The sequence below is a fragment of the Prinia subflava genome, chromosome 2 (assembly GCF_021018805.1).
Source record: "Prinia subflava isolate CZ2003 ecotype Zambia chromosome 2, Cam_Psub_1.2, whole genome shotgun sequence".
Lineage (NCBI taxonomy): Eukaryota > Metazoa > Chordata > Aves > Passeriformes > Cisticolidae > Prinia > Prinia subflava.
Window position 1 is genome coordinate 98,857,360 of NC_086248.1, and position 26,767 is coordinate 98,884,126.

The window sequence follows — 26,767 nt, forward strand, 5'->3', positions numbered from 1 at the left end:
GGCAGCACTGCACTGCTGCAGTGCAGGGAGACTGATGGGACCTGGGACCCCTGGCTGGGATATTCACCTTATCAGGTGCTTGATACTCCTTGTCTTTTGCTGCTGAAAGGCACAGGCTGGCACAGCTTTACAAAGAGCACACCTGTAGCTCTGCTTCTGTTTATAGAGGCGCAGATTGCAGCAACCAAAGAGCAAAGAAGGGCCAGCACCTGCATGCTCTCCCATGGCTCATCCCAGCCACTCCATCCCAGTGGTTATCCTTAAGGCACAGTCAGCCCCAAACAGAAATGGTCCCAGCTCAGAACACCCTTTGCAGGTGTTTTCAGCAGCTGTTGGCAATTTTTTGAATCTGCCAGCACTGGAGAAGGCAGGTGGAGATGGCAGAGCTACAGGAGTGAGTATTCTTAGACTGAGCAGCAGAGAAAAGATGTGGCTGGCTTTCCAGGCCAAAATTTGGTTCACTTATTTTTTTACCACCAGTTTACCTTGCAAGGAGTAGAGCAGTTTGGAAAATGTTCTCCTGCCTGCATCAGGCTTCTTGTATGATCACACTGTTGTTCACTTCAGTCAGTTTGCTTTCCCTTACTATTTGGGAAGCTTGATCTTTTTTTAATGTGTGTTTGGATCCCAGGATTGGGAGGAATTTTTTCTGCTATCTGTAGCTTGCCATGGCATATAGCAATAAGTAAGGGTTGCCAGGATCACTGCATTTTCTCTCAGTTTAATTTTCAAAACTGCTTAACTAGCTGGGAACTGCAGGCCCTATGGATTCAGTCTTCAAGGGGTCTGCCAGTATTGTCTTCACTCTGCATTCCCATTCCTCCCTTGTTGTGTGGAGGCAATACTTACACAACTTTCTCAATATTATCTGAGTGTGTTATGAACTCTGAGATGATATAGATTCCAAAAGACATTCCCACAGGAAATCTTGCTGAACATAAAAAATGCTTTTCATGGGTTTTGTGCCTCTGCTGTTCTGTGGTAAGTTTAAGGGTTACTTTCTTTCAAAGAGTTGGATTTTAAGGATGTCCTGTTGCATCTCACACCTAACGGCACTTTGTTTGCATCCCCTCCTCATGGAATGTGGGCTCTGGGCGATGGCATGTGTTGAGATCACAGCATGACAGCTGGTAGATGTGTCATTCAATGTGTGATGGCTGCAGACTCTGAGCAATTCCCGTTGTTCCCTTTGGCAGGATCCTGATGTCATCAACACCACCCTGCCGATAGAATATGGCCCATCGGCTGAGGAGGAGGAGAAGGTGGCGATGCACCCTGATGATCCAGAAGGAATTCCTCCTCTCTTGGTCTCAACACACCAAGATAGAAAGGATGATAAGCAAACCCTGCCTTCTCCACCACCCCTGCCATCAGCCGTCACTGCTGGAAAATCTCTAGGGAAAGTGGGAGCCTTGGAACAGCCAGTGCCGGGGAAGGTGCAGTCAGCCGCAGGGGGCGGACACATCAACATGGCCTATGCCCAGTCCAATCCCCCTTCCGAGCTCCACAAAAGCCGGGGCTCCAGAAACAAGCCCACCAACCTCTGGAATCCAACCTACGGTTCCTGGTTTGCGGAGAAGCAGGCCAGCAAAAACAGTTCTCTGCTGGAGAAGGAGAGGCCCGAGAGGGAGAATTTGGGGCAGGAAGGAAACTGTACTGTGGGGCCCAACATTGTGACTGGCAGGCTGCCAGGCTCCTCCCTGCTCTTAGAGCCATCCTCCCTAACCGCAAGCGTTAAAGAAGTGCCTCTCTTTAGGCTCCGCCACTTCCCCTGTGGCAATGTCAACTATGGATACCAACAGCAGGGCTTACCCTTGGAAAACTCCACACCACCTTGCGCTAGCAGTTACGAGGAGCCTGCCCTTAGAAACAAGAGCCACATAACCCAGCAGGGGCCCTGAGAGCCCTCGACCCTCTCTTGACTTTTCCCCCATGTGGCCCCTGAGCCTTGAAGAGATGTCCTGTTACCCAACACCACGAGCAAGGCATCTGACAGCATCACCTCCTATTTTGTGCAGACTTGCTCCAAAAGTGCCACCCTTGACGCTGTAATTTCTAATAACCCGAGAGGCTTCAAACCACCGGAGCCCCAGTAGAGTCAGAGGAACAAGGGGGAGGGAGGATGCAGGGAACTGGTGTTAACTGCAAGGCCCAGCTGCTGTTGCATCAACTCATCCGCATGGTTGTCGTCATGCCCTTCCTGTGAGCTTTTCCCAGTTGTGCGTCCTCTGCTTCCGTGTCAAGCCGCGGCTCACTGCCATGAGTGTTTCATGTCTGGGCTTTTCCGTGCCAAACTTGTCATTGCTGTGGAAAACTTGGAGGTCTCCTGCTGCTGGCAGAGCTTGTAGTGGGTTTGGGAAGAGCGTCCTCTATCCAAACCAAAAAAAAAAAAAAAAATAGGACAGCACTGAATGGTGACGCGATGGAACGTTCTCAAGTCTTGTTGCAGCTACAATGCAGTCTTCGAAAGTCCTTGAATGCACACTGTTGTGGGGGTGCAGGTAGGGCAGTGGAAAAACCCTGGTCACAGTGCACCACTTGAAGGGGAGAGGAGAGCAGAGGAAGCAGAGGATGGATATAGATGCTATGAGGCATTCAGGGGGTGGGCATTGTTTGGCTGCGGTTTTCTTTGGTTTGTTTTTGTTTACCTATGCTTAAGCACCAGAACCAAGTAAAGCCCTTTAAAATTCCCTCTGTCCTACCAAAGTAGGAATGCCCTTCATCAGGAATGGGTGAGTGTCAAGTGGAATCAAGGTGAAGCTTTAAAGGACCATGGTCATGAGAGAGACTTTCACCATGCCCTGAAAATGGACATCCACCTGCAGACCTCAAAGGTTTGAAATAGCCTTTGACATACCCTGTATGAACTACACCATAATGGCAGAAGACGACATCGTGCCGCTGTCTGGAAGCCAGATACTGTCTGTATTGAAGGGTTTGGAGCCCTTTTTCCTTCAGCAAAATACGTGTATGATAGTGGTTTAAGGACATACACTCCATCGACTCACTTTGTACACCCCATGCATGAAAATATTCCAGTTAAGTGTATTGTCAAAACATAGACGTAGGAAATAATTCATGTGTAAAGATGTGCATTAGTAACTTCAGCTTAAGGTTGGGAGGAGCTGTTTTAGCATGAATGCTATCCAAAAAAGGGGTGCTTATTTCCATAGAAATAGGAGTACTGGAGCACCAGCAAAGGAGTGGGAAGGTGTTCTTCAGTCTGAGACTCTTCGTTTCAGGGAAGAGACCCTCAGTCTGGCCCTGGATCCAAACATTGAGGTAAGCTTCCTGTCTTCATAAGGGAACAAACCAGAATCCCTGTATATCCTAAACTTTGGGATGGGCAGATTGAAATTGGAGGACTTGGCTTGGGCCAACCCCTTGTAAGAAACACATTGCAGGGGGAGCACTAGTGTGCTCTCCTAGTTTGCCTTTCTGATGTCTCCGATACATAGAATTAAATCCTTTTTTTAGACCAAAGGCAGATGTGGTGACTGGTTAACAGGCTGTGCTTGAGTGTTGGGAAGCTTGGGTCAGGGGCTGCTCTGAATTTCATGTTCATCTGCTAGAGATCCATCCCGCTGCTGCTGCATGGGTTAGGGGGGATAACAAGGGTTATACTTACAGACTTCTCTGGGTCGAGCTAAGAGGGTATTTGTCATCTCCAAGGTTATTAGGCTTGCAGCTCTTGCTGTGAAATAGCCACTGGGGAAGGATTCTGTCTAGCTTAGGACTGTGTTAGTGTCACACCAGTCTCTCTCTCTCTAGCTCAGTAAACTCAGTGGGGTAGTTTCTCGAGTCTCAGGAAAGCTGATTAATTCAGGAGGCAAGCACTATCTGAACAATTTATTACACCAGTACATTATTCACATATAATAGAAATTTTCATTTAAGTATTTCAGCTTTCTCATTTTCAGGAGAGCTGGAGCTCCTCATTGTTTTCTTTAGCTATTCTTTGCAAAGGAGCACACTGAGTTTTTGCTGCCTTACAAAGTTACTGAGGGCAGAAGCTGACCTGTTTACTGATGAGTGTTTTCAAAAGAATGCACAAGAACAAAAAGTTGCTAAGTTAATGATCTTTGACTAGCTGAAATTGTTAATTCTTGGATCTAGGGCAGCAGCTTCGATGCTGAACAAATGCAGATAAGCTGCCAGGTTATGATGTTAAAGGTGGCATTTCTAAAGAAACTTAAAAAGCACGAGCAGCAAGAGATTATTTTAAGTCTGTAGGTGTGAAAGGCAGGCTCTCCCAGCCATGGTGAGCGTGGTTAGTGCTCTGGGTTCGTGCTGTGCAGTTATTTTATTGTAGAATTTCTGCTGAAATACTCACACAGAATGGGAGTTTTAAAAAAACGAAGGAGCTAAATACGTTCCTGCTTTCTTACCTGTGGAACATGTCAAGAGAGAATTCTGATCAGGGGAAATGGTGAATTACTATTGGAATTCTCCAGTCTGCTAACTACAGTGCATTGAGACAAATACTGTTCAGCACCGGTAGCTGCTTTTAAATAAGCTTCCCTGTAGCATCTCCAGTGCAAAATGTTTTGTTCTGTGTTCTTTAATGGTTTGGATTTTCTCGACTGGTTGCAGTTTTGTGGTTTGTTTGTATTATTGGGGTTTGTTTTAATCCCTCTCTCTTAACTCTTGGAATTCAGAAATCCAGTTTGGGCTTATTTTTAGTGTTAAAACCATACTATTTCTGAGCTCCTCAGCAAGCATTTTGTTGGGTATCCCTGTGTGCTGTCCAAGCACAATACCCCAGGTTGCAAAAACTGTTCCATAAATATTGGTGCTAATCAAATCTTCTCACTTAGAAACAAGAGATGGAGCATTTGCCTGTCCTCTTTCTTAGAAAACAAATACTACCATTAATTGCTTGGACCAAAGGGTGCTGTGTTACCTGTGTTCAGGCTGCAGTTGCCACAAGCATGAACCAGAAATTTTAATTTCTGTGTCTAGGACGATTCATCTGTTCAGTGCTCAGAGCTGCAGGGACCAGAAGGGATTTAAGTCGCCATGGGCTCACCAGACCAAAGCACTCTGTAAATCCCAAATTCCTCTATCAAACCCCTCCATGCTAGGAGAAAAACTAATTCAAGTTATTTTAACCCTCTTACCCATTTTTGTCTGTGACTTATTTTTTAAATTATAGTTTATTGACACACTGTATGTTTTTAAGGAACTTGTTTTAAGACCATTAATCTTTTGTGTGGGTAATAATGATGTTCTGATTTACATCTTCCTCATTCTACAGTGGAAAAGCGGAAAGCAATATGATCTACAGGATGTAAAGTACAACTGAGAAGAACTCTGTGCTACCCCTCTTATGCTCTGAAATGGCTTATTTCCATGTGGATATTACCTGGTTTCCTATAGAAGATAAGTAGGTTTCTGATTCCGTGAGCTGCTGGAGGTAAACTAGTTTCAGATGCCTGTCTCTCCACCTTTCCAGTTGTGCCATCATCTTCCCTTTTTGCCACTGATCCTTGTTTCTGCACCGTGTGCCCGGGAGGGAAGCGAGGTCAGGAGCGAGGGTGGTTGTGCTCCCCGAGGTGCAGTGAGGCAGCGGGGTGGGACAGGGGCTTGGCCACAGCCAGAGGAGGTGCAGGGACCACAGGTGGGAAGCCCCAGGGCTGAGTTAGTTTGGCCGAGGCAGTGTCGGACCGTGGCTGCTCCAGCTTCCCTGCACAGGCTCCGCGGGAGCAGCACGGCACACGAGGGCTGAAAGAGGGAATGAGAGGTGCTGCTTTGCATGTCTGCTCCTGGTACTGCGCCTGGCTTCTGGGGATGAGAACCTTGACATGGGAATAGCATAAAACAGCCTTCCACAGCAGCAAAGACATCGCCATTCGTCTGTCCCAGAGTTAAACCCGTCACAGGGAAATGTCCCAAGCGTCCACATCTGGCTTCTTTAAGTACAGAGCTTCATTATAGGAGTGTCTGTCTCATGTACAGCAACATTGTTTATAAAGGAAGGGCCTGTGCACTTCAGGGATACTATGAAGAAAAATACTAATATATGGTCATTGAGTATTTTGTATTGAATAGTGTATTTGTATTGTAAACAAGTGTAGTGAACCACAAGGCATGAAGACAAATAAAGTGACAGTAGCTGGATTTCTCTGTGTTGGGCTGTGCAATGATTGGATCATTAGAGGGAGGTCTCTGGACATCCATCTTTACTTTGCAAAGTTGCAGAAATATTAAGGTGATGAACACCCTAAGGGGCAGGTTTGGTGGTACCTCAAGCCACCCTTTGGGCTCGAAGCAGCTGTTCCAGTGTTCTTTCTATTGTAGATGTTACACACCAAGTTTCTCACAGGGGAAGGTGCCCTTCCCTCTGTAACAAGGAAGGCTGGCTTTTACCCACAGCAAACTGGCCAGTATAAAAAGAGAACAAAGGATATGGCTGCAGACAGCATTGGGGTGTTTTCCTAAATGCATATACCTAAGACAGCCTTTGAGGCTGGACTGAGGATAGGTCTACATATAAGTTGTATTGTAATACATTTCCAGTGTTGGAAATGACAGTATTGAATATTGTGACAATTCTAGGAAGAGGTAGCTCCTGCCCTGAAACACTCTTTATCCCATCCCATATCCGATGGCCCAGGTAGCTGCAATCTCCTTGAAATTCCAAGGAATACTCCTTGAAATTAGAACAGACTTCCTATAAACTTTCTCCTTCACGTGCTCATTCTCCTGCAGGATAGTGCTGTAGTTTGGTTAACAAGACTTTTCCAGCAGGAACCTCTCCCCTCCCACCTCTGCTTTCATCCCTGTCTTAACTCAAAAAGGAGCTCTCCTATGCTCTTCCAGGAACAGGGCTGGTCAGCAGCCAGCCACCACAGCCTGGTTGGGATCTGGCACTGGCTGGAAATCTCTGCTCTGATTTCCCTTTCTTCCAGAGTTCTCTGTCTGCAGCCAGGCAGGGAAAAGGATGCAGGTGGGTACTCTGCTGTGTGGCTTTCAAGGATAGTTTCAGTTTCCACCTGGTCCTTGACAAGGCTTCTGCAAACTCTGAACTCTGAAAAAGCCATGAGAGAAGCGCTGGATTTGCCACATCTCACAGGTAACAGAGTTAACTTGTCAGAGGAAGTACACTGGGTCTTGCAGATCTGCAGAGCCAGCCTTGGGTCTGTTTGCCTCAGATGCTGCTGACCAGCAGCACTCTGAAAGCTCAGGCTCCCTGCCCAGAAAACCATTACTGTCACCATCTGCAAATCAGTCACTGAGTCCAGTTGAGCTGAACTCCCTAGAATTTAATTCCTCATCCTTGGACACCTCAAGGAAATTCTCATACTCCTGTCACATGCACCTGTGGTCTCTGCAGCCAGTGTTCAAGGAAACTCAGAAGATTTAATTGCTAAGAGTACTGAGGAAAGACATTTCCTTTACTGGGACCTGAGATGTGCTGTGGGACAAGGACTGGCCTCAAGAGTCTGCAGAGAGCACAGAATTGCTGGGGACCATCTGTTTATCTATTTATAAACTACAGATAATGCTGTATTTATGTAGTTTATCAGGACTGTGGGGATAATTTGGCTTTTTTTTCTAACCAGTCAGGGTCTGTGATAGTATAGTCCTCTGCACAGCACCTCATTTCAAACTTCACTGCCACTTATTTTCAGAAATTTTTTTATGACAGTGTCCTCCTGCAAGAGTTGGAGTAAAGGATTATGGCAACTTACCTTGGATTTAGGGAGGCACAAATCCTTTCCCATCATCACCTTGAAGAGAGCCATCAGTAATCCTTTCTGGAATGGACTGATTTATTTCTGTTTCAGACAGCATCAATTTACAGTGCTTCTTGCTTCCTGGCAGAAGATTCTGAGAGCTACCAAAACAGCTCCATCCTGATAACAGTGAGACTGCTCCTCTAAGCTACAGTGCTCAAGCCAATTGCAGCCAGAGCTTCCACGAGAGATGTGCAGCTGAAATGGAAGGTACAGCTCAGTACCCCAGTGTCAGATGGTATCTGTGCCCTCTCCTGCACCCATCAGGCAGCTTCAGGGAGGCCCAGGCCATGGAGCCCATGCTTCCAGCTGAACTGCATGGAGCTGCAGAGCTGTGGGAGGGGCAACCTGACACCCTTGCAGGAAAAACAAGCTCCCACTGAATCATCTGTGCAAGACAGACCACACTGAAGTGGTGTGACTCTTAACAAGCTGCCCCAGCTTGCTGCCTCGCCCACACACTTTTTCCCATACCAGCCTCCTGGAGAACTCCAGCTGCTGCTCAGATACAGCAGTTCTACCCCTTCCATCCAGTCAGGCAGGAAAAGAGCATTCCTGATAATGAGGGTCTCCTCACAGAAACTCCACTGCTCACCCAGGAGCACCAGGCTGTGACAGAATGTGTTGTGCAAAGGCTTTGTTTGGAACGGGCAGTTCTGTGCTCAACAGAGAGAAAAGCTTTTGGTTCACAGTCCGCAGCTGCTGCTCCACACTGAACTTCCTGAACTTATTTTGTACAGAAGAAGTGAGAGATGTCCTTCTCTACCTTCTGTAAGAACCCAGAGAAAATTCTTTTAGTACTACTATTTAACAGGGTTTCATTTTATTAATACCAGCAGGAAACAGGTATTAGACAAAGTTCAGTACATCACTGAATATCTGCATCTCTAAATATAAAGCATTACCTTTTTTTTACATTCAAAATTTACAGCTTTTATATTCAATTAAAAATTCCCGTAAGTTAGAATACAATATGCATTATTTTAAATACAGATCAGGAAAAATAGCTACAGCAACATTTAAAAGAAGGTTACAGCAGCAGGATTCTGTCTAAAAATAGGATACTACAATTTAAAGTGTCACTTCTTCAAGTAGGCAAGAGCAAGCAAATCATTTAAAAGTAAATGTGTAAATGAACACAAACCCATCCAGTTAAGATAATGTTTACATATGCTGAGCAATTAAAATACATTCTATGTTTAAAACAGACAAAAGATTAGCTGTTCTAAAAGGCTGGTACACAAATGATGTCACATAAAGGCCCATTACAGTGCTGTACCTAAAATTATTCTTAATTCACCATAAGATCTCACCAAAAATTTATACTGGAAACTGTTCCAAAGCAAACAAAAAGAAACGTATCACAAACTAATCAAACAATGGCAACAGCTTGCTTGAAAACCCTGTATCTGTTCCATACCATTAGCAGGAATTACCTTGCTGTATTTACACAGACTTAGTATTTATGAGAAGGGTATTGTATATTCCACTCTGGGTTTATTTGTACTTTACAACTGTGATATTCATTGCCTGCAGCACCCCAAACAAAAAATAGTCTCTAAAAATGAGGGAAAGCTCTTGAGGAGAGTGCAAAGTGCATTATTTTAAAGAGTGCATCTCATATGTAGCTCTTTCTACAAATGCAGAACAAAAAGTGCTTGTTACTGTACAGACTGACATGCAGCATATTTGTGCTTTTAAAAGGCTTTTTATTTAATTGCTGCTGTTCTCTAGAGAGGGGCAAATCTTTGTATTTATCAGCCCTTTTGCATTATGGAGAGTAGGAGAGAGAAGGAAGAGGAGAGATCTGAACTATAAAATGCAAAAATACTCCACAACTGTTTGAAAAAGGGGAGGGATTTTGGCTTTTTTTTTTTCCCTCCTTTCTTATTGCTAGCAGCTGGTATTGGAATTGACAAAGTGCCCAGGAACCAGGCTAATGTCACCCATCAACCACCTCTGCTGTCAAAAGCAGGCAATGCACAAACATTTCCAGTTCATTACTTTGTGGAGAAAAACCCTCTAAATACTGCATGAACCATAGAGGAACTTTAGAGAACACTGCAGACACTCTGTTCTCCAACTGGAAGAGTTCTCAAATGATGCAGCATCTTAAACCCAAAATGCTTTAATAACCTTCCAGGCAAGGGTCATTAAAGTAAGAGAAACTCAACAGTTGTTTTACTTCTTAACATGACTGAACTCTATTTTTCTATATATATTTATATAAAATATATCTATTATATACACACACATATATATATATCTATCTATGTAAAACACAAATGCAGATTTGAAGATTCCAAGATCAGTTTGCGTTCTAGGCGGGGCTGCTTTGTGCTTTGAGTCCTCGTCCCCTCCCTGAGCACGGGGTGGCTCAGCAGATATCATCCACCAGCCTGGCGCCGTTGATGCCGCGGTAGGTGACCCTGCTGGGCCGCACCAGCACGCCGTGCTTCAGCCTGCAGCTGAAGTAGCGCTTCTCCCCCACCGAGCCGTCGTTCTTGCCCTTGGCACTGCGCAGCTCCAGCCCCAGCCACACCCCCGGGGCAAAGTCCGTGGGGCCGATGTACCTGATGGTGCCCATTTCATTGGAGCTGGTCAGGAGAACCTGGGAGCCCTCGTGCAGCTTCACGGGCCCCTCCAAGGGAGCTGCAGTGCTGCTGCTCCAGCTGCGCCGCAACACCGAGCTCTTGGATCTACTGGGGAAAGAACAGAACAAAAACACGCTTGTCTTTTTTTGTTACAAAACATCCAGGGCAAATCTGTAATTCAAGGAGGTGCATGGGGGAAAAAACACCCCCTCAAATCCTTTTTAGAAAAACTGGGTTCGATCTCCTGTCACTAACAAACCATGAAGTAACAGTGACAGGCGGCTACACCCGGCAGTCTGAAGTATTGGAAAAGCAATTTCCTTCAGCCGATGCTAGGACCTACAATATTTACAGCAAGTGATAGTATTGGTAAATTAAGCCATACAAAACATTTTATTTGGGGCTTAAAACAGTTTAACCAAAACAACTTTTAACATACAAGTGGATCACCAGAACAAAGTGAAGCCCTTTACCAAGAGCCTCTGAACTTCACCCAGCTGTGTGAAAATACAAGAATCTGGAGAATATGCAGTGATGGATGATTGGAAAACAACTTTAATGCCAACCTGAATTCTAAGACTGTAGTCCAGGATGCCCATGGAAAAACAGTGTACTACTGATCCATTTTGGAAAGAAAAAGATGAACGTGTAAAGGTCTAGATATCCTATATATGCATGAAGGTTTGTTTTTTTTTTTGAGCAAAGCTAACAGCCAGCTCACCCAAGCACTTGAAACTCATAACACTCACCTAACAAAGGCATTCCTTCTGTTTACCTCCTTTTGTGAAGATGCAGAAGTGGTGCTTAGACTGCGTCTAAAACCTGAGTGAAAAGAGTAATAAGCTGTGTAGGACTTGGTAAGGAAAAAACCCAACCTTTATGAACACAAAGTTTTTGTGTTTTCTTTCATACTGCTTCCACTACATTTGCTGCACATTTCTCCCCTCTCATTTGGAAATTAAACGATGAAACTTCTCATGAACATATATGCCTGTAGTATGTTTGGCTTTTCAGAGGGAACAGAAATTAAATTAAACAAACCAAACAAGGGTAATTTGAAGGTCTTTTCACAAAAAGCTTCAGTTGAGGAAAAGAAAATCAACTACTTCAAGTACCTCACAAAATTTTTAGTAATTTCATAGGGACGTCCCCCTACTGATCCCTTCATCAATCTCAATTTGTATTAAGGAGCAGGTTCCATTTCCCTTTCTCTCTGATCAGAATGCAATATTAGCAATAAGGGAAGACTGCCAAAAACCACATCTGACATAATTCTTTCTGCCAGCAGAGTGTTAAGAACAATCTAGTACTCCACAGTTCCTTCTGCAGGCTACATTTTTAGGAAGAGAGCAGCCAGACTACTGCCTGGCATTTGGGGTCCCTGAAAATCTCTTGTTCTTTTGGAGAAGTTGGCTTTGTGCAGATGGTTCTGCCTGCAGAGCAGGGCCTGCGGGGCTGCCTCACCCAAATCCCAATGTCTCACACCCCTACCTGGAAAAGTGTGAGTTACTTTACTCCACGAAGTCTCTGTGAGAGAATCCAGAGAACCTGCTAGTCTGAAAAGCAATAACACAATGAAGAGGTCATTTCAACTCAACCCTGAATAAACCTACTGGCTTCTTGTCAAATATTGATGAGGTTTTGATTCTTTCCTTCTCCATTTGCCCCCAAGAGATGCCAACATTCCTGCTGCACTCAGGCTGCTCTGCAAGAAGTGCCTGGAGCAAGTCGGTGTGTTTGAGTTACCTGCCTCTCACTCATTGAGACAGCAGGTAAGATTCTGAGGCAAGTTCCTAACAGTTTGCCTGAGCTGGCTTATTCAGAGAAATAAAAGCAAGAACATGTCTGGCAGAGTAACTACATACAAATACAGGAGGAAAGAGTACAGAACTCCTTGGATGCTCTTCCTGGAGCCTAAGGAAGAGACTACAAGCAAGTGGTGTATGCTTTGTTGGATCCTCTGTGCAGTTAGCTGGGATAAAAAGAGCCTTTCCACTCACGGCCAAGGGTAATTTCCTTTTATAATTGAATTTAGCAGAACACCTCAGGATTGGGTCATGAAAGTAAGGTTTAATAAACACAGACTATCAGAGGCCCTGGAATAAAAATATTTCAAGTAGCTGCAAGAGAAACAAGGGGAGATGCCTTTCCAGTTTTACACCCTGCTTTCAAAAAGCTGATCTAAAACCACCAGGTTTTTAATGGAGGTTATAAACTTCCATTTGCAGAAGAAAACACTTGTATCTTCTGTATCTGTTCAAAATTTTGTTTCACTCAATACATTTTGGAAATGTATTAAGAAATCATTTGGCAACCCAAACATGACAAGAGCTTCAGTGCTCACCTCTGTACACGAGATGGGGGTGCAAATATGCCATATCTGGGAAGGCAACTGAAATACTGCACTCCTCCCACAGAGCCATCATTCTTCCCGTGGGGCTTGTCCAGTTCAATTCCACACCAGAATCCTACATTGTAAAACAGTAAAATCAGGGCATTTTGAGCAAAACACGACAGGCTTTTCTTTATCTAGACCACTGGCACAGTTGGCATTCACCCACATCAAGGAAAACAGTTTCTAGTCAGAAAATGCCAAGATGCTAGTAATAAACATGTATATTAAAAAATAGCTATCTAGGCAATTATGCAAAAATTATATCCTAATAAATCTAAAGAAAATTATCCCAGCATTTTATATGTTTTCAGTAAAATTACTAACATTTTCATTAATACAAAAAAGGTAAAATATTTGAAGAATATATATCGGTGTATATATATACACACTAAAATCAAGTAGAATGTTACTGAACATAACTGGCTATTGGACAACAAGCAGATGAGAAAGAACAGCACTGCTGTTTCATGTTTCCCTCTGCAGTTCCCTGACCACATGGTTTATGCCTCATCTGAGATCATCCACAGTAAAATTAAAGTTTTGATATTAATTCATTCTTTCTCTCCATCTAGCAAGTTATAATTAATACAAATTGCAAGGCTGGTTGTGTGATATCAAGAAAAGGGTGCAAGAATTGGGACTGGCCATCAATTAATCTCGTACAGAACACTGAATAGGCAGCAAGATGTTAATGAGCTTGATCATTCATAACCTGTGATAAATGTGAGCTAATTACATAAAGGTGCTAAATTTCATACTCCATTAGTAGTCCTTATGCTATCCAGCCCCAGAAGATTCAGAATTTAATTCAAGTCACTTGGTACTAAGGCACTGGATAAAACTATAATTCTAATTATCAGCTCAAGAAACTCAGGAATGACAGCTTATGAATTAGAAGGGCTCCATGTATCAGAAGTTCTCCCCTTCCCATATTTAGAATTAAATAAAGATCTGCATTGCAGCAAAAGGAACAAACCTTGGATAACTTCCAGAGCTTTGATACCCATTAGAACTGAAATACTTAATCCTGCATCTGTTACATTTTCTATAAATTACTGGGTTAGCAAATGGTGACAATTTGTCATCTTTCCAACCTCACTTCTTACAATAGCGTGTTTTCCTCCAAAAAATTATGTTCCTGATTAAAAGCAGAGAGGGAGGAGACTTAACACCGTCAGTGAACTTTCTGATTTTGCAGTTGTATGTGGGAAACAAGTCCTTTTCCCACTGATCACTTTGTCAGCAGTAACACACAGTGATGACATTCAAGTGTCCCTCAGGTAACTGCAGAACCTGAGCAGGGGCTGCCTACAGTGAAACTGGGGAACAGGGCAGGGATGGAACAAGCACAGAGCTTGTTCCACGACCGTGCATCCTGACGGGGTTTTTTAAATGCTGATGCCACCCAGTGTCACCACGGAGTATTGCCAGTCATACAGCCCTCACCCACACCAGGTGCTCACACCAACACTCACCAACTGCTTCTGTGCTGCTCTTGCAGTAAAATTACAGACTGGGCCATAGAGAAGATAAATTTGGTTACAGTTACTGGATTTGGAAATTAATTTCCACATTGCAGAACAACTGGCTGCCTTTGACAGCACTTGGTTTCACTGCACAGTGCTTTCCAGCAAGGGGAAGGGAGAAGCTGAATGCGAGAAGGATGAGAAAACGGTGGTAGGGGTTGGGGCTTTTTGAAATATTTGTAACTTTATTGATCTTGTGACCTAAAGGTTTGTTAGTTAAAATTTTAATGTTCACAATTACCCTCTTAAAGATGCCAATAAATTAAGAAATGAGACTGGTACATGACATAAGAGTGCCACTATTGCAAGAGACAAGCTGTGTCAGAAAGCCTTAATACAAAAAGTGAGGAGTAAATGCATGTGATCTAAACAAACTATATACCCTTTGGAGACTAAACTGAGGATTTTCAGAAATCTTTGTTAAGAAGTTGGACTCTATGATCCTTGTGGGTCCCCTCCAAGTCAGAATATTCTGTGATTCCATAATACCTATAACTTTGACATAAAAGTATCTTTCCTACTTAAGTCCCAAGAGTGAACAAGTAAAAGTCACATTTTAAACCATTATTTTTTCCTGACAGTTGCATTCAAGTAAAAAATATTCAGTGAATCAAGAGAGGGGGAGAGAGAGAGAAAGAAAGAACTTTGAAACAAACCAATTTAAATTTAGAACTTAAGGAGTGAGGGCAAAGATGGATTTCCGTTCATGTGCTCACATGTAAGCTATTCCATACTGATTTGACAACATACTCAGAGCACTGCACATACCTGGTGCAAATTTTGTTGTCCCACAAAACCTAACAGTGCCTGTTCTCTGTCCCACCACCAGTACTCTGTCTCCAACCTGGATTTCTCCGTCAAGAGCATTTTTCCTCGTGGTTGGGGAACTGTACAGCCCTGGTCAAGAGAAAAACAAGATCTGAAATCAGTGAGATTAAATCTTTAAGAAAATTTTCAATAGCAAGCCAACTGGTTAGTGAACAGAGTATTTATCTCTAACACAGTGTACCTTCAACACGTGGCAAGATGAATTTTGCTTAGACAGAAACTTGCTTAGTGCCAGCATAAAAACTGGACTACGGCCTTTTCTGTGGTCTGAAAAGGTACACTGACCAACTACAAAAACACTTTGCATCTTGAAGATTTTACAGAAATCTTTCTAAAAGCTGCCAGACTTAGGTTTACAGTTAAATTACTTCACAAGTGTCTTTCTCCAACTATCTCAGATTCTGAAACAAGGTAAGTAGTTCTACACACGTACTTAATGCAGCAGGGAATTTCCCCCTGTGAAAATACACCTTGATAAAACAAACCATACCAGCACTTATCTTAGATGAGGCAGAAGATGCTCTAGTCAGGGCCTTTTTACTGCTGCTCGTTGAGGTCCTCTTCTTGGAGTAATTCCGTTTGCCTTCCAAGGAGGTAGTAGAAGAGGAAGAGCTGCTGTACCCAGGAAAACCTAAAGACATAAATGACAGTTGTCCTTCAGGGATTATATTTTGGAAAAGGATAGATTAGGCAGAAAGGAAAGCTTTTGTAACATGGAAGATATCTGCTCTCCATGGAGGGCAGAATACAAAGTAAAGAGCCAAAGTTAGAACTTGTTATCCAGCGTTTGCACAAACACCTGTCAGGAATGACACTGGTGCACATCACCCTGCCTTGGGAATACGGTGATAGCTGAGTGCTAGAAGAGCTCTCCAAAAGCCCATCTTTATTATTCCAGGAAAGTTCATCTAAACAGTCCCAAGCATATTTATTAAAATACATGAGCTTTAGTAATAAGAGATCATACCAGCAGCCTTTCAGCATCCAGCCTACTAAAGATTTGATGAGAAGTGAAAGGAAGGTGATATTATGTGAGTGAATTATTGCCTGGATTAAAGCCTACTATATTCCATTACATACTGTATTAATATTAAATCTGTACTATAAAACAAGAATGGGAAATAAATCACTTTTATCTCCATTTGCAAACCCTAAAGTCTAAACTGTCCAATAAGAGTTATGTTCATCTTTCCTGCTTCCTTTTCAAGGCTCTTTCTCTTCTCCCCTTTCTCAACCCCTTCTGCCCAAAATGAGGCAGGGTACAGCAAGACACATCTATGCCTCAGCTTGTTAGTGTGAAAAATTAAGATAATATTGCTTATCAAACTTTCCAGACTTTTGAGAAACTTAATCTATTTGGTTTTGCATACAGCTTGGTATCGATGCAGGGTTAGTTTGTTCAATTTAATTTAATTCTCCAATTTTGCAAAACAGTAAAGAACTGAGGAAAGGCAAAGGCAGTGATTCCAAACACAAGCTGAGGACATAAATCTGAAGACTGGGATACTCACTGCACCTATGCTACAATGAAGAAAATGCAAATTACTGACTGAACAGGCAAACTTCAGCTCCATGTCTGAGGTACAGACACACGAGTGCATTTGCAAACACACACTACAAGCCAGTCCAGGGCTGGACTCACTGGAGGCCAGACCACCATTTTTACAGGGATGCAACAAAAGCTGCTCCAACTAAACAAGCCTATCATCAAGATACTTCATTTTGTTGGAAATCACAGGGTGGGAGAAGGAAGAGCAGAAAGGACTTCAGCAGGCCATATAATTGATTCCTTTTCCCTCAGGCAAAACAATTATTTATTGTAACACTCCTGACAGGTGAGTATTTGGCCTGCTCTTAAAAACCTCCCCTCGGGGATATCTCAAGACTTCCTCAGTAGCCTATTTCACATAATTATCTCTAGTGTGACGGGGTTTTACCCCTCCTAATGTAAAACCTCAATCACCACCAGTTTAGATCAAGTTTTTTTTACTCTCACTACACATGCAGAGTGGGTTATACAATCCCTTGTATTCCAAAGCTTCCAGTTTCACCTGGCCTTTCATCTTCTGTCTTTTTAATCACACAATCACAAATTTCAAGTATTTATTCCTAAGTCGTATTTTATAAATCCAGTTGTTGTCTTTTCTGTATTCTCTCTGAATTCACAACTGTTCACTCACAGAAGACATAAAAAGATGCTTTCCTTCACAGACCTCCTGGAACAAATCCAAAGGAAGCCATGAAGGTGTTTAGAGGGGTGGAGCACCTCTTCAATGTGGAAAGACTGAGAGAGTTGGGGTTGGTCAGCCCCAGAGAAGCCTCACTGGGGGCTTTCAGTGCCTGAGGGGGGCCTCCAAGAAAGATAAACAGACTTTTCCTGAGTAGAAGCAGTGACAGGACAAGGGGTAGAGGCTTCAGACTGACAGAAAGGAGGCTCAAATCAGATACTAGAAAGAAATTCTTTACTGTGATGGTGAGAAACACTGGAACAGGTTACCCAAAGAAGCTGCAGATGCCCCTCCATGATCTTTAAGGTCCCTTCCAAGCCAAACTATTCTGTGATTCTATGACTTAAAGAAGGCATATTCAAATTCACACTTCGAATTATTCCAAAGAAACACTGCTTTTACCAACACTTATAGTATGATTTTATAGAAAAAACCTTGGAGACACAACTTTTAGGGTTTGTTCAAGACAGCTGCAAGTGAGGTCCCTTTGTGTTTCAAGTTCAGCAAAGTACTGCTGTGGTAGAAGTTGTTATCCAAGTGTGAAACTAGATAATTGCAGAGAATGATTCACATGCAAAAGGCACTCTTTAAAAGCTGGTTTCATTTTTCGTATCTGAAGCCTGTTATTGTGAGTCTGCCATGATACAACACCAAGACTGTTCAGCACTGTTAGATGGTAACACTTTTATTACAGAAGCATTAACATACAGATAGAGGAGATAAAAAAATGCCAACAGAATGTTAAAATTTAGGCAGCAACACTACAGGGCAAAAGGTCTTCCTCAGAAATCTCAGCTGGTAATTCTGCAGATCTTTTGCAAGATCATTTATTAAGAGCCAGCTTTAATGGCTTTTTTATGTTCATGCCCAAGTCTTCAGACAGAAGTGGTTACCAAACCAACACAGAACACCAGCCAAACATCCACACAAGTTATTTTGCTCCTGGAAAAAGAAATACCTACAGTCTGCTTGGGACTTGAATATAAACAAGCAAGGCAACTTTCTTCTATAGTGTAGATACAGGGCTTTTACAGAGGTAGAGCAGCAATAATAGCATTTGTACCATACACAAAATTTTTCTTAAGATGTTTAAAAAAAAAATTTCATTACCATCTTTTGCAGGTACAGTTTTTCCCCTGTTAGCAGTCAGAAAGTTTTCAGCAGCACTGTCTCTTTTTGCCATATTTAGGCCTATAAAAAGAACATATACAATTAAATATACACATCCTAACAAGTAACAATAATTTTACAGAAAAGTCATGTACAAAAACAATTTGACAGATCTGCAGATTACTGGATGCCTGGAAAAATGGATAAAACTGTATGATTCCTTAGACACCCTTGATAAATGGATAAAACGAAAACTGCAGAATTATTTTGATGGATAAGCACTGACATTAAACCCTTTAAACACATTAAACCAGTCCAAACTATCTTGCCAAACAATAAACAAATGGTCTATAAAATATTAATTTTTATATTGAAGGAGTTTTATTTAAATCTTTCAAACATTCTAAATGTTACATTCTACATACTTAAGGTCTACTATTTACCAGTATTAATTTCACAATTTCTGCTTTAAAGATTACACATCAAGGTTTTGAAAGAGATTTGAGATCAAATCTTCATTCAGAGTACAAAAAATGATGTAAGCATGCCCATATGATTTTAAGAGCCTAGCTCTCAGAGCAGCAATGTTGTGATATGTGTAAGAACTCGTACTCTCATCTAAGTTATAATTTGCAACAGTCATTTTGCATTTCTGACAGTTTCCTACCCTAACTGAATGAAGAACAAGCTTATCTGTGATATATCCTCCCTCTATCATGAAAGAAAAATCACAAATTTTTTTATTTAACTACATTTCTCAGCTTAATTCAGCCACAGGGACTGAACTAGTTTGCAAGTGTAGTGTATTTCCCAGAATTTTATGGCTTAGCCATTAAGGCATCAAATCAAAAAACTAGTGGTTTGTGACTGATAACACATTTCTTAATTTTATCTCAGTAATCCTTTTCCCAGGAACTTGAAAAAGATCTTTTCTCATTAATCTGACAGATTATTCAAATCCAGTAGAACCAAATAAAATTTCGAAGTCCCTATACAATCCTATAAGTATATTTTATTTTGCAGCTTATAACCTTAGCTACAAAAAGCATATTGATTTTTCTTGAATCATTACAAACCAATGTATTGTGGGGAGGAAGTTTAAAGGAAAGAAATGTGACCTGGTGATGCACATAACACTGCAAACCCAAGTTGTGCCTCTGCAGCTTTGTCCTTCCCCTACTGCAGCCAGCCAATCAGCCAGGCACGTTAATTCCAGTGGAATTCTGTGCAAGGACTCCCTGCACACAGCAGCTTCCAGACACTCCCAACCAATGGATGTCAGCTCTCCTGGGTAGATGATGCTTAACTCTGATTTCTACCTTAAAGCAAGGTATCAAATGCTTAAATTTTACAAAGAGACAACTGCACCTTCGGGACAGAAAAGGTGATTATGACTAAACTGGAATGAAGCTGTCTGGAAAGGAAAAGTCCTTTCCATTATAGTTTAATGGGTTACAAATAGTTCACAGCAAAGTGAATCAAACACTGGAAAATATTTACCAGAAGTCAGCCCGTATCTGCTTTTGAGAACTATCCTAACAAACTGCTTATCCCAAGAAGCTTTTTATACAAGATGTCCATTCATAAATAGCTTGAATCTTGTGCTAATTGTAAATACAAACACCCAAAAATTACTTCCCCCCCCCCATGCATGCAGAGAAAAGTTACATAACTCATCCAAAAAGCTGACAAAATACATCTTTTCCTGGCACCAGCCTGCTGTACTGTTTCTATACCCTGCATAGTACAGGTAAAGTGTGCCGAGTTTTAGGGTGCTTGGGCAAATTCGATGTTACCTTCCATCCTTAAAGATATGCTGCCTTAGTGTGAGCCACCTAAACAGGGCTCAAAAGGCAGAAGAAATGCTAATGAAACATTTACTGACATTATTACATAGACAGCCAAACACAGGGGGCCAGATTATGCACGGCCAGCACTGCACACAGCAGGGAAGAGCCTGTTCTCAAACAACTTGGAACCTGAACAGTCAGAAAACATGGATCATTCACTCCACAGGGAGGGAACTTACACAGAAGGATTAAGTAATTTGAGCAAATTACTAAGAAACTAACCCAGAGCCAGAGACTGAGCCCATAACTCCAATCAGTAGACTGAGGCCTTATTACAAGGACAACCTTTCTCTTCTAATCTGGCACTGGTTTTACTCAGATAATTAGCAGCTAAAACACAATGGGTTAAATAGTTCCTTTATCACGTTGCCAGAAAATAAATTTCTTCAATTTCTAGGCATAAAGGTATATAGATTATTTATCTGATTTTCATCCCTTGCAAATTCTCCAGGAATATCTCAGTAAATGGAACCTCATTAAGTTGAGACACTTAACTGGTATCACAGCCAATTAGAAATTGCTTTAATGGCTCAAGAATAAGTGTTGTGGTGAGGGGTTTTCTTTACAGAGTATGTAAAGAGTAGAAACTGTCACAGTAAATCAGATCACTGTAATCACTCCACAGCTACACACAACATCCTTCCAGTACCACTCCACAGGCCAGTGAACTTCCAACCATGACAACATGGAGTTAATAAATACCTTATCATCTCATACCAGGTTATGAATTAATTCCAAACAAGAATTTTAATACCAAGATTTACTAGTTCTTGAACATTAGTATCTCTCCATCCTGTGTCAACATGCAAGGAAATACTCACCAGAATTCACTTTGGAAGTTATGTGTGTCACATCTACTTTCTTGGATTTGACCAGAGGTGAAGACCGCACCGAAGAGCTCCGTGTGGGGGGTTTTTTGTGATCAGAAGCCTTGCTTATTTTGGAAAGGGGTGCAAAGATACCTGCAGAGAAAATTGTATGTGCCAACAAAGAACCATGGATAATGGTACAGAAATAAAACTTTGCAGCTATTCTCTCTCACATCAATTAATTCAGGGGTTTTTTACCCACCATCATAACTTGCTATGCTGACAAAGCACTTGCAGGGTAGGAAGGACAAGCTCAAGTGAACAGTGAAACCAAAATCCTTACCAAGCAACTTGAACAGAGTAAGTTGGAAACACTCAGTAAGACTATCTAGAATCTCCTTTTTGCCCTAACAGTAACATTCCGTCTCCACTGCTACAAAACCCAACACCTTTGTATGTCTGTGTGGCCACAGCACCTCAATTAAAATACCTCAAGCTCAAAGTCAGAAAACAACTACAAGTGTGAATGTCTTGCCACAGAAGACAAAGCAGGTAAAGAAACGTGGCTATTATTGTTACAGTACAAACAAGTAGTTTCAACAGTATAGATGAAAAACCAGGAAATCTCACAGTTTCAAGGAAATACCCAGAAATTTTGACTGGTTGGTTGTTTTAGTCATTTTGCAAACAGTTGCAGCTAAAACTTTAGGACCAGCTGAACAACCAATAACTCAAACAAAGCATAAATAATCATACAAAGAAAAGCAACAGAATCTGCTACCTGTTTCTATCCTCCCAAACAGTTCATATCTTCCAGTACTCTTTAAAATTCAGGGGTTTAAAAATTGAGGACAGAAGAAAATAAAGGCTATACCGCGTTTTGGAGCACACTTGAAGTACTGGACTCTTCCAACACTTCCATTGTTCTTTCCTTCTGGTTCATCCAGCTCTACACCAGCCCACTGGCCACTGGCAAATTCAGTTGTGCCACAAAATCTTAAGGTACCAACCTAAGAAGAAAAGCATCAACACAGAATGGGTTTGTTAAACAAGAATTGCTCATGAAAAAATAGTATCAGTTATGAAAGAAACAGCAAGGCATGTCCAAGCTTTTCACCACAAAAATGCAAACATCATTTCTCTCACTTATTCCCATTCCTACCTTTCAACACCACTCAATACATTTTCCAAAAGATGTAAGTCCTTCTAAGGACTATACATGTATATTTTGCATTAAACAGCAGCCATGGCTATGGACAGATGTCACAACAGACAAGAACTGGACAGTAAGAACCACTGTAAACACAGCTCTAGGCCAGAAAGGTACAGGAGCACATGCCCAGTGAGAGGTTTTACTTTCACTGTTTATACAAGAATTCCAGAATCAGGACTAACTATCTCCCTGAAATGGAGGTTCCATAGAAATATTAGATTAGACAAACCTGTGTGTGCATCAATACATACATACAAGTATGTATCTTTATATATATATATATATAGCAAAGGTTCAAGGGTAAACTTCAGAGCATAATTAATTTTTTCTTCAGAAAAGATCTTTTCTTTGGATAAGTCTTCTATCCCCTCCTTATGAGTAAACAAAATTTTAAAAGCCAGCAGATGTCTGAAACATTTGCTGTTGCTTCAATATATACTATAAACTCTGAACAGGTAAGCATATGAAGACTATCAAGACAGACCAGTCTTGCTAGTAAACCTCATTCTCTGCAAATACACATTATAAGCTCACACACTTCAACCAAACAGGGGAGGAGTAACTACAAGAGATGCATTTAACATTGATTTAAATTCCTTTTTATATTTGATTTTTAAATTTGTTTTAGCAACAAAAAACTTCCATCTTTCAGTTCCTCTGTTTTCCTCATCTCATTTGACCTTAATATTAGTTCATTTTACACTATGACTCCACTGTTTTAATCTAACCCTCAGAGAGTAAACAGATAGAAACAAATTTTTTTACTGTAAAACCTACCAGCTATTCTTTCCTAATGTCTGTAAAGAAATAAGCACGACCCAGAGCCTCTTCTCTTATGCTGAAGATCTCCTTTCAACTTGATTGCTATAGGCAGGTATGTCACACTACTCTAGACTGAGACCTTTCAGCTACTGACACAAAGATCAAATTCAGCCAGGGGAAGTTCAGCAAGCCCCACAGATTCCTACAATTCCTGCAGTTACTTTCCAGGCACCAGCTAAGGACACCTACTGAGCAGAGAGAAGAGATCAGCCAGCATCTTAAACAGAGGTGGGAGATGGCAAAAGTGTGGCTCCAATTTTGCCCTAGGACCCGTGCATGCAGCGAGCCTCTCTCGCGTGAGACAGAGCAGGAGCAGTTTTCTCCCAGCTGCTGCTCTCCCTGCACTGCCATTCCATCAGAGGTGATCCAAATGGACACAGTCTAGCAGAGCAGGAGCTGGTGGAGCTGTGGGGCCTCAAATCACGAACACATGAACACCTGCTTACACAGCTTCCTAGCCTGTAAGACAACCAGAATGACAGCACGAGGAGTCGAGAGAGGAATCCGTTCTCCCTCTGGCATCTACTGTGCTTGGCTTTCAAGCTTCATTAAAGCTGACATATTAGGAGACTGCAGAAGCAGGAAAGACAACAGGAACCTGTAAATATAGCTTGGAAAAACGCTGCTGTTCTAAGTGCCTTCATCCCAGCTTCCATATTCCAGAATGAGAACTGATCCAGCAGAAGGTTAAAAGCAGGGCACCATTTTCATCATCCTGTTTTCAGTTTTACTCCACCCTGCAGGAATTTAGGAGTATCGAGGGGGAGGGGAAGGCAGAACTGAGAACAACTCCATTCAAGCAAATGGAGAAAAGGGGTGGGAAGCAATGTGGGCGTACTGCACAACAGCTCCTCGCACACAAAGGAAGGAAGGGAGGAAAGCTGCTGTGGAAACGGAAGTTCAAAAAGCACAAACCTTCTTCCCACCTGCTCCAGAACAGATTTGGCTCCCTTAAAGAAAAACAAGCTCGCTGCAATGCCCTCCTGGCCTTTGGCAGCACAAAAACAGCTTCCAACAACTTCTTAAGAAACACTGCAACAGCATAACCAATTAGAAGAATAAAGATAACCAAACCTGGGCAGCTCTATGCATGCACAGTGAGCACGTTACATCACAAACCATTCTGTGGGCCTTACTCAGAGCAAAGATACACAGGAGCACAAATTTCATCACTTTCTTGCTCTAAAGCCTCCATTAACTTCCCTTGCTGCCACTGTGATTTCTGATAAAGAAATTTCTGTCTTTAAAGAATAAGTGGCTTTCCGTACATACTTCAGTGAAAATGCCTTCTGCATTCTAGTGATTCCTTCACTTTCCCTGACCCAGTTTCAAGAATACACCAAATTAAAATACACAATGGAGGCTGCTTTGTACTCGTGCTGGAGATCACTATAGAACATTTCCATTGTGACAGTTACAAATGTGAAGTTACATTAGGAAAGCTATTAAAGTGAAAGCTATTCAAATATTAAATTTTGCTCACAAATGCTTTCAATATTTACCAGAAAAAAAGTACTTCTTTAAAAGAGTTTTAGCACTTAGATCCCCTGCTATCAGAGCAAATAAAAAGTCTGAATACTGAATGCAATATTAATGTTACAGTTTTCAAATATATTTTTAAAAAGATGGCTATCATGGCAGCTTCTAAAAAGCAATTCACATTTGAGATGGACCTGCATTAGCTACATCCTTATACTTCCACAGAACCATGTAACAACTCTGTTGGCATAGCACTGCCTTAAAGATTTTAGCTGCATTGCACCAGTGAAATTGGGTTACTATAGGCTAAGCAGAACTGAAGGGTTTTTTCCCTGCCTTCTGGAAACTATCAGGAGTACTTCACAAATGCACACTTCTAACAAAGCTGGGCAATTCACAAAGTAATTTTTGAATTTTACCATCACTTTGATGTGACATCAAAAATATTAATAAAAGCTGAGCCATGCTGATGTACTATATGAGACTGTTAAAAATAATTTAAAGACACAAAATGCAGTCTATGCCTGCCAAAACTGCTTTTCATAATAATGACTTTATCATACAACTCTTCAGCTTATTACTTTCTCTAACCCGTTCCTTGCTGCTATCCAGAGATCACACCTTCCAGAAAGCATTTCAGACCCTCAAATGTATGTCTCCAAAGTGGTAAATAAATGGACTCTCCAGGAATTGTGACAGTAGTGCCAGGCTGGTGGCCATACCTTCTGTCCTGCAATAACAACACGATCTCCCAGCTTCAGGCCAAGTGACAAAAGCATGGCCCTGCCTGTGACGTGGTCGTAGGTTGGAATCATGGCTTTGGAGATGTCACACGAGAGAGGCACTGCATCCAGCAGGATCTGCTTGATTTCCTTTGCACTGGCTGCTGCATCTGCCATTTCCAGTGGCATATCCACTGGATCAGGAACCACATCTGCTGGAATCTGCCCTTTGTCATTCTGTAGAAACATAACATAGCACAGGATTTAATGCTGTTACAAGATAAATCTGATTAGGTGAAGCCACAGTGTTTTATGAAGTGTTTAATTCTCTTTATTAGATATTTTTCGTAGAATAAAACTATGAAAAAATCCACATTCTCAAATAAGGATCCAAAACATCCTTAGACAGATCAGCTAGCATGTACAGCATCTCATTTTTTTTTTGAAACTGACAAGTAACCAATATTTTTAAATTTAATAACATTATTACTACTCAGAAGACCTGAAACAAAACACTTGTGTGTATCTGTGTACCTGAACAGAGTTAGGAAAGCAACACAGACTTCTGGTCTGTAGTGCCAATACCAAAATGCCAACTCCTCCCAAAGCATCTATCTTTACCCAGCACATCACTTGCTCCTTGGTGAGGCTTATTGCAAATGTAAGAGGGAATTTAATTAATGCACGTTGCATGTATCGAATATGCAAATGTGATGGCTCACATGAATACCTGAATAAATCTGTTCAGGTTTATCTAGGCACAGGCTATCGTATGAGAGATGGATTAAGGACAGAGTCCTTTCCAAACCCATCCCATTCCCAGAGAGCTGTGACTGTGACTCCCTGCATGTCCTACACGACAGGGCACCTTATTGGAGTGCCAGCTCCCCTGGAGTGAACCTCTACTCCAGTCCAGCTGCCCTGACAGCAGGAACTGTCAGGCTGCTCCAGGGACAGCTCTACCTACACTCTCCAGCAGAGCCATTGGTGTGGAGCTTCACCTGTCTGCCCATTTCCACAACGTCTGAGGAAAAAATAATCATCTCACTCTTCCAAATTTGTCTCAACTGAGCCCCTGGACTCAGCCATTACCAAAAGGAATGAGGCAGAGTAAGACTGTATTTGTTTTGGTCCCTTCAAAACAGACTAGAAGTTCAATGTCTCCTAAGCCCTCTCTCAATCCATCTCAAAGCTAGGAAAGTATAATCCTTATTCAGAATTCACACTGCTGTTCCCAAATAATCAAACTCTACATACTATCTCTAGTCAAAACTTTATTGTAGGTTTGAGCAATTCAACACCCACCATTCCTTAAAAAATCTCCAATCACTCCATAAGTAAAAATCGCACTACCTATAAAGCAGGATATAGCTGGGTTAAAGTTGAGTGAGGTGTTTGAATTTGTAGTCATGACATTAGAGATTATTTTGGTCACATCAGTCCCACAGTTCA

General features: G+C 41.8%; 2 protein-coding genes across 5 annotated transcripts in view; one reads left to right on the forward strand and one right to left on the reverse strand.

Annotated features, from left to right (window-relative positions):
- Positions 1-6,113, forward strand: part of ALK (ALK receptor tyrosine kinase) — a 104,063-nt gene extending 97,950 nt beyond the window's left edge. For both annotated transcript variants that reach the window (XM_063391181.1, XM_063391179.1), the window contains 2 exons: positions 1,197-3,282; positions 5,258-6,113. In XM_063391181.1, the coding sequence (XP_063247251.1) occupies positions 1,197-1,901 (705 nt within the window). In that variant the 3' untranslated portion in view covers positions 1,902-3,282; positions 5,258-6,113. The remainder of the gene's footprint in view (positions 1-1,196; positions 3,283-5,257) is intronic.
- Positions 6,114-8,540: 2,427 nt separating this feature from the next.
- CLIP4 (CAP-Gly domain containing linker protein family member 4) overlaps positions 8,541-26,767 on the reverse strand; it is a 31,816-nt gene continuing 13,589 nt past the window's right edge. For 2 of the 3 annotated variants that reach the window (XM_063391182.1, XM_063391183.1), the window contains exons 9-18: positions 25,316-25,552; positions 21,954-22,089; positions 21,092-21,232; positions 18,421-18,501; positions 15,573-15,713; positions 15,023-15,151; positions 12,678-12,801; positions 11,825-11,889; positions 11,083-11,155; positions 8,541-10,441 (exon numbers count right to left, since the gene is read on the reverse strand). In XM_063391182.1, coding sequence (XP_063247252.1) covers positions 10,117-10,441; positions 11,083-11,155; positions 11,825-11,889; positions 12,678-12,801; positions 15,023-15,151; positions 15,573-15,713; positions 18,421-18,501; positions 21,092-21,232; positions 21,954-22,089; positions 25,316-25,552 — 1,452 coding nt within the window. In that variant the 3' untranslated portion in view covers positions 8,541-10,116. The remainder of the gene's footprint in view (positions 10,442-11,082; positions 11,156-11,824; positions 11,890-12,677; positions 12,802-15,022; positions 15,152-15,572; positions 15,714-18,420; positions 18,502-21,091; positions 21,233-21,953; positions 22,090-25,315; positions 25,553-26,767) is intronic. The other variant, XM_063391184.1, reaches the window with a different exon arrangement.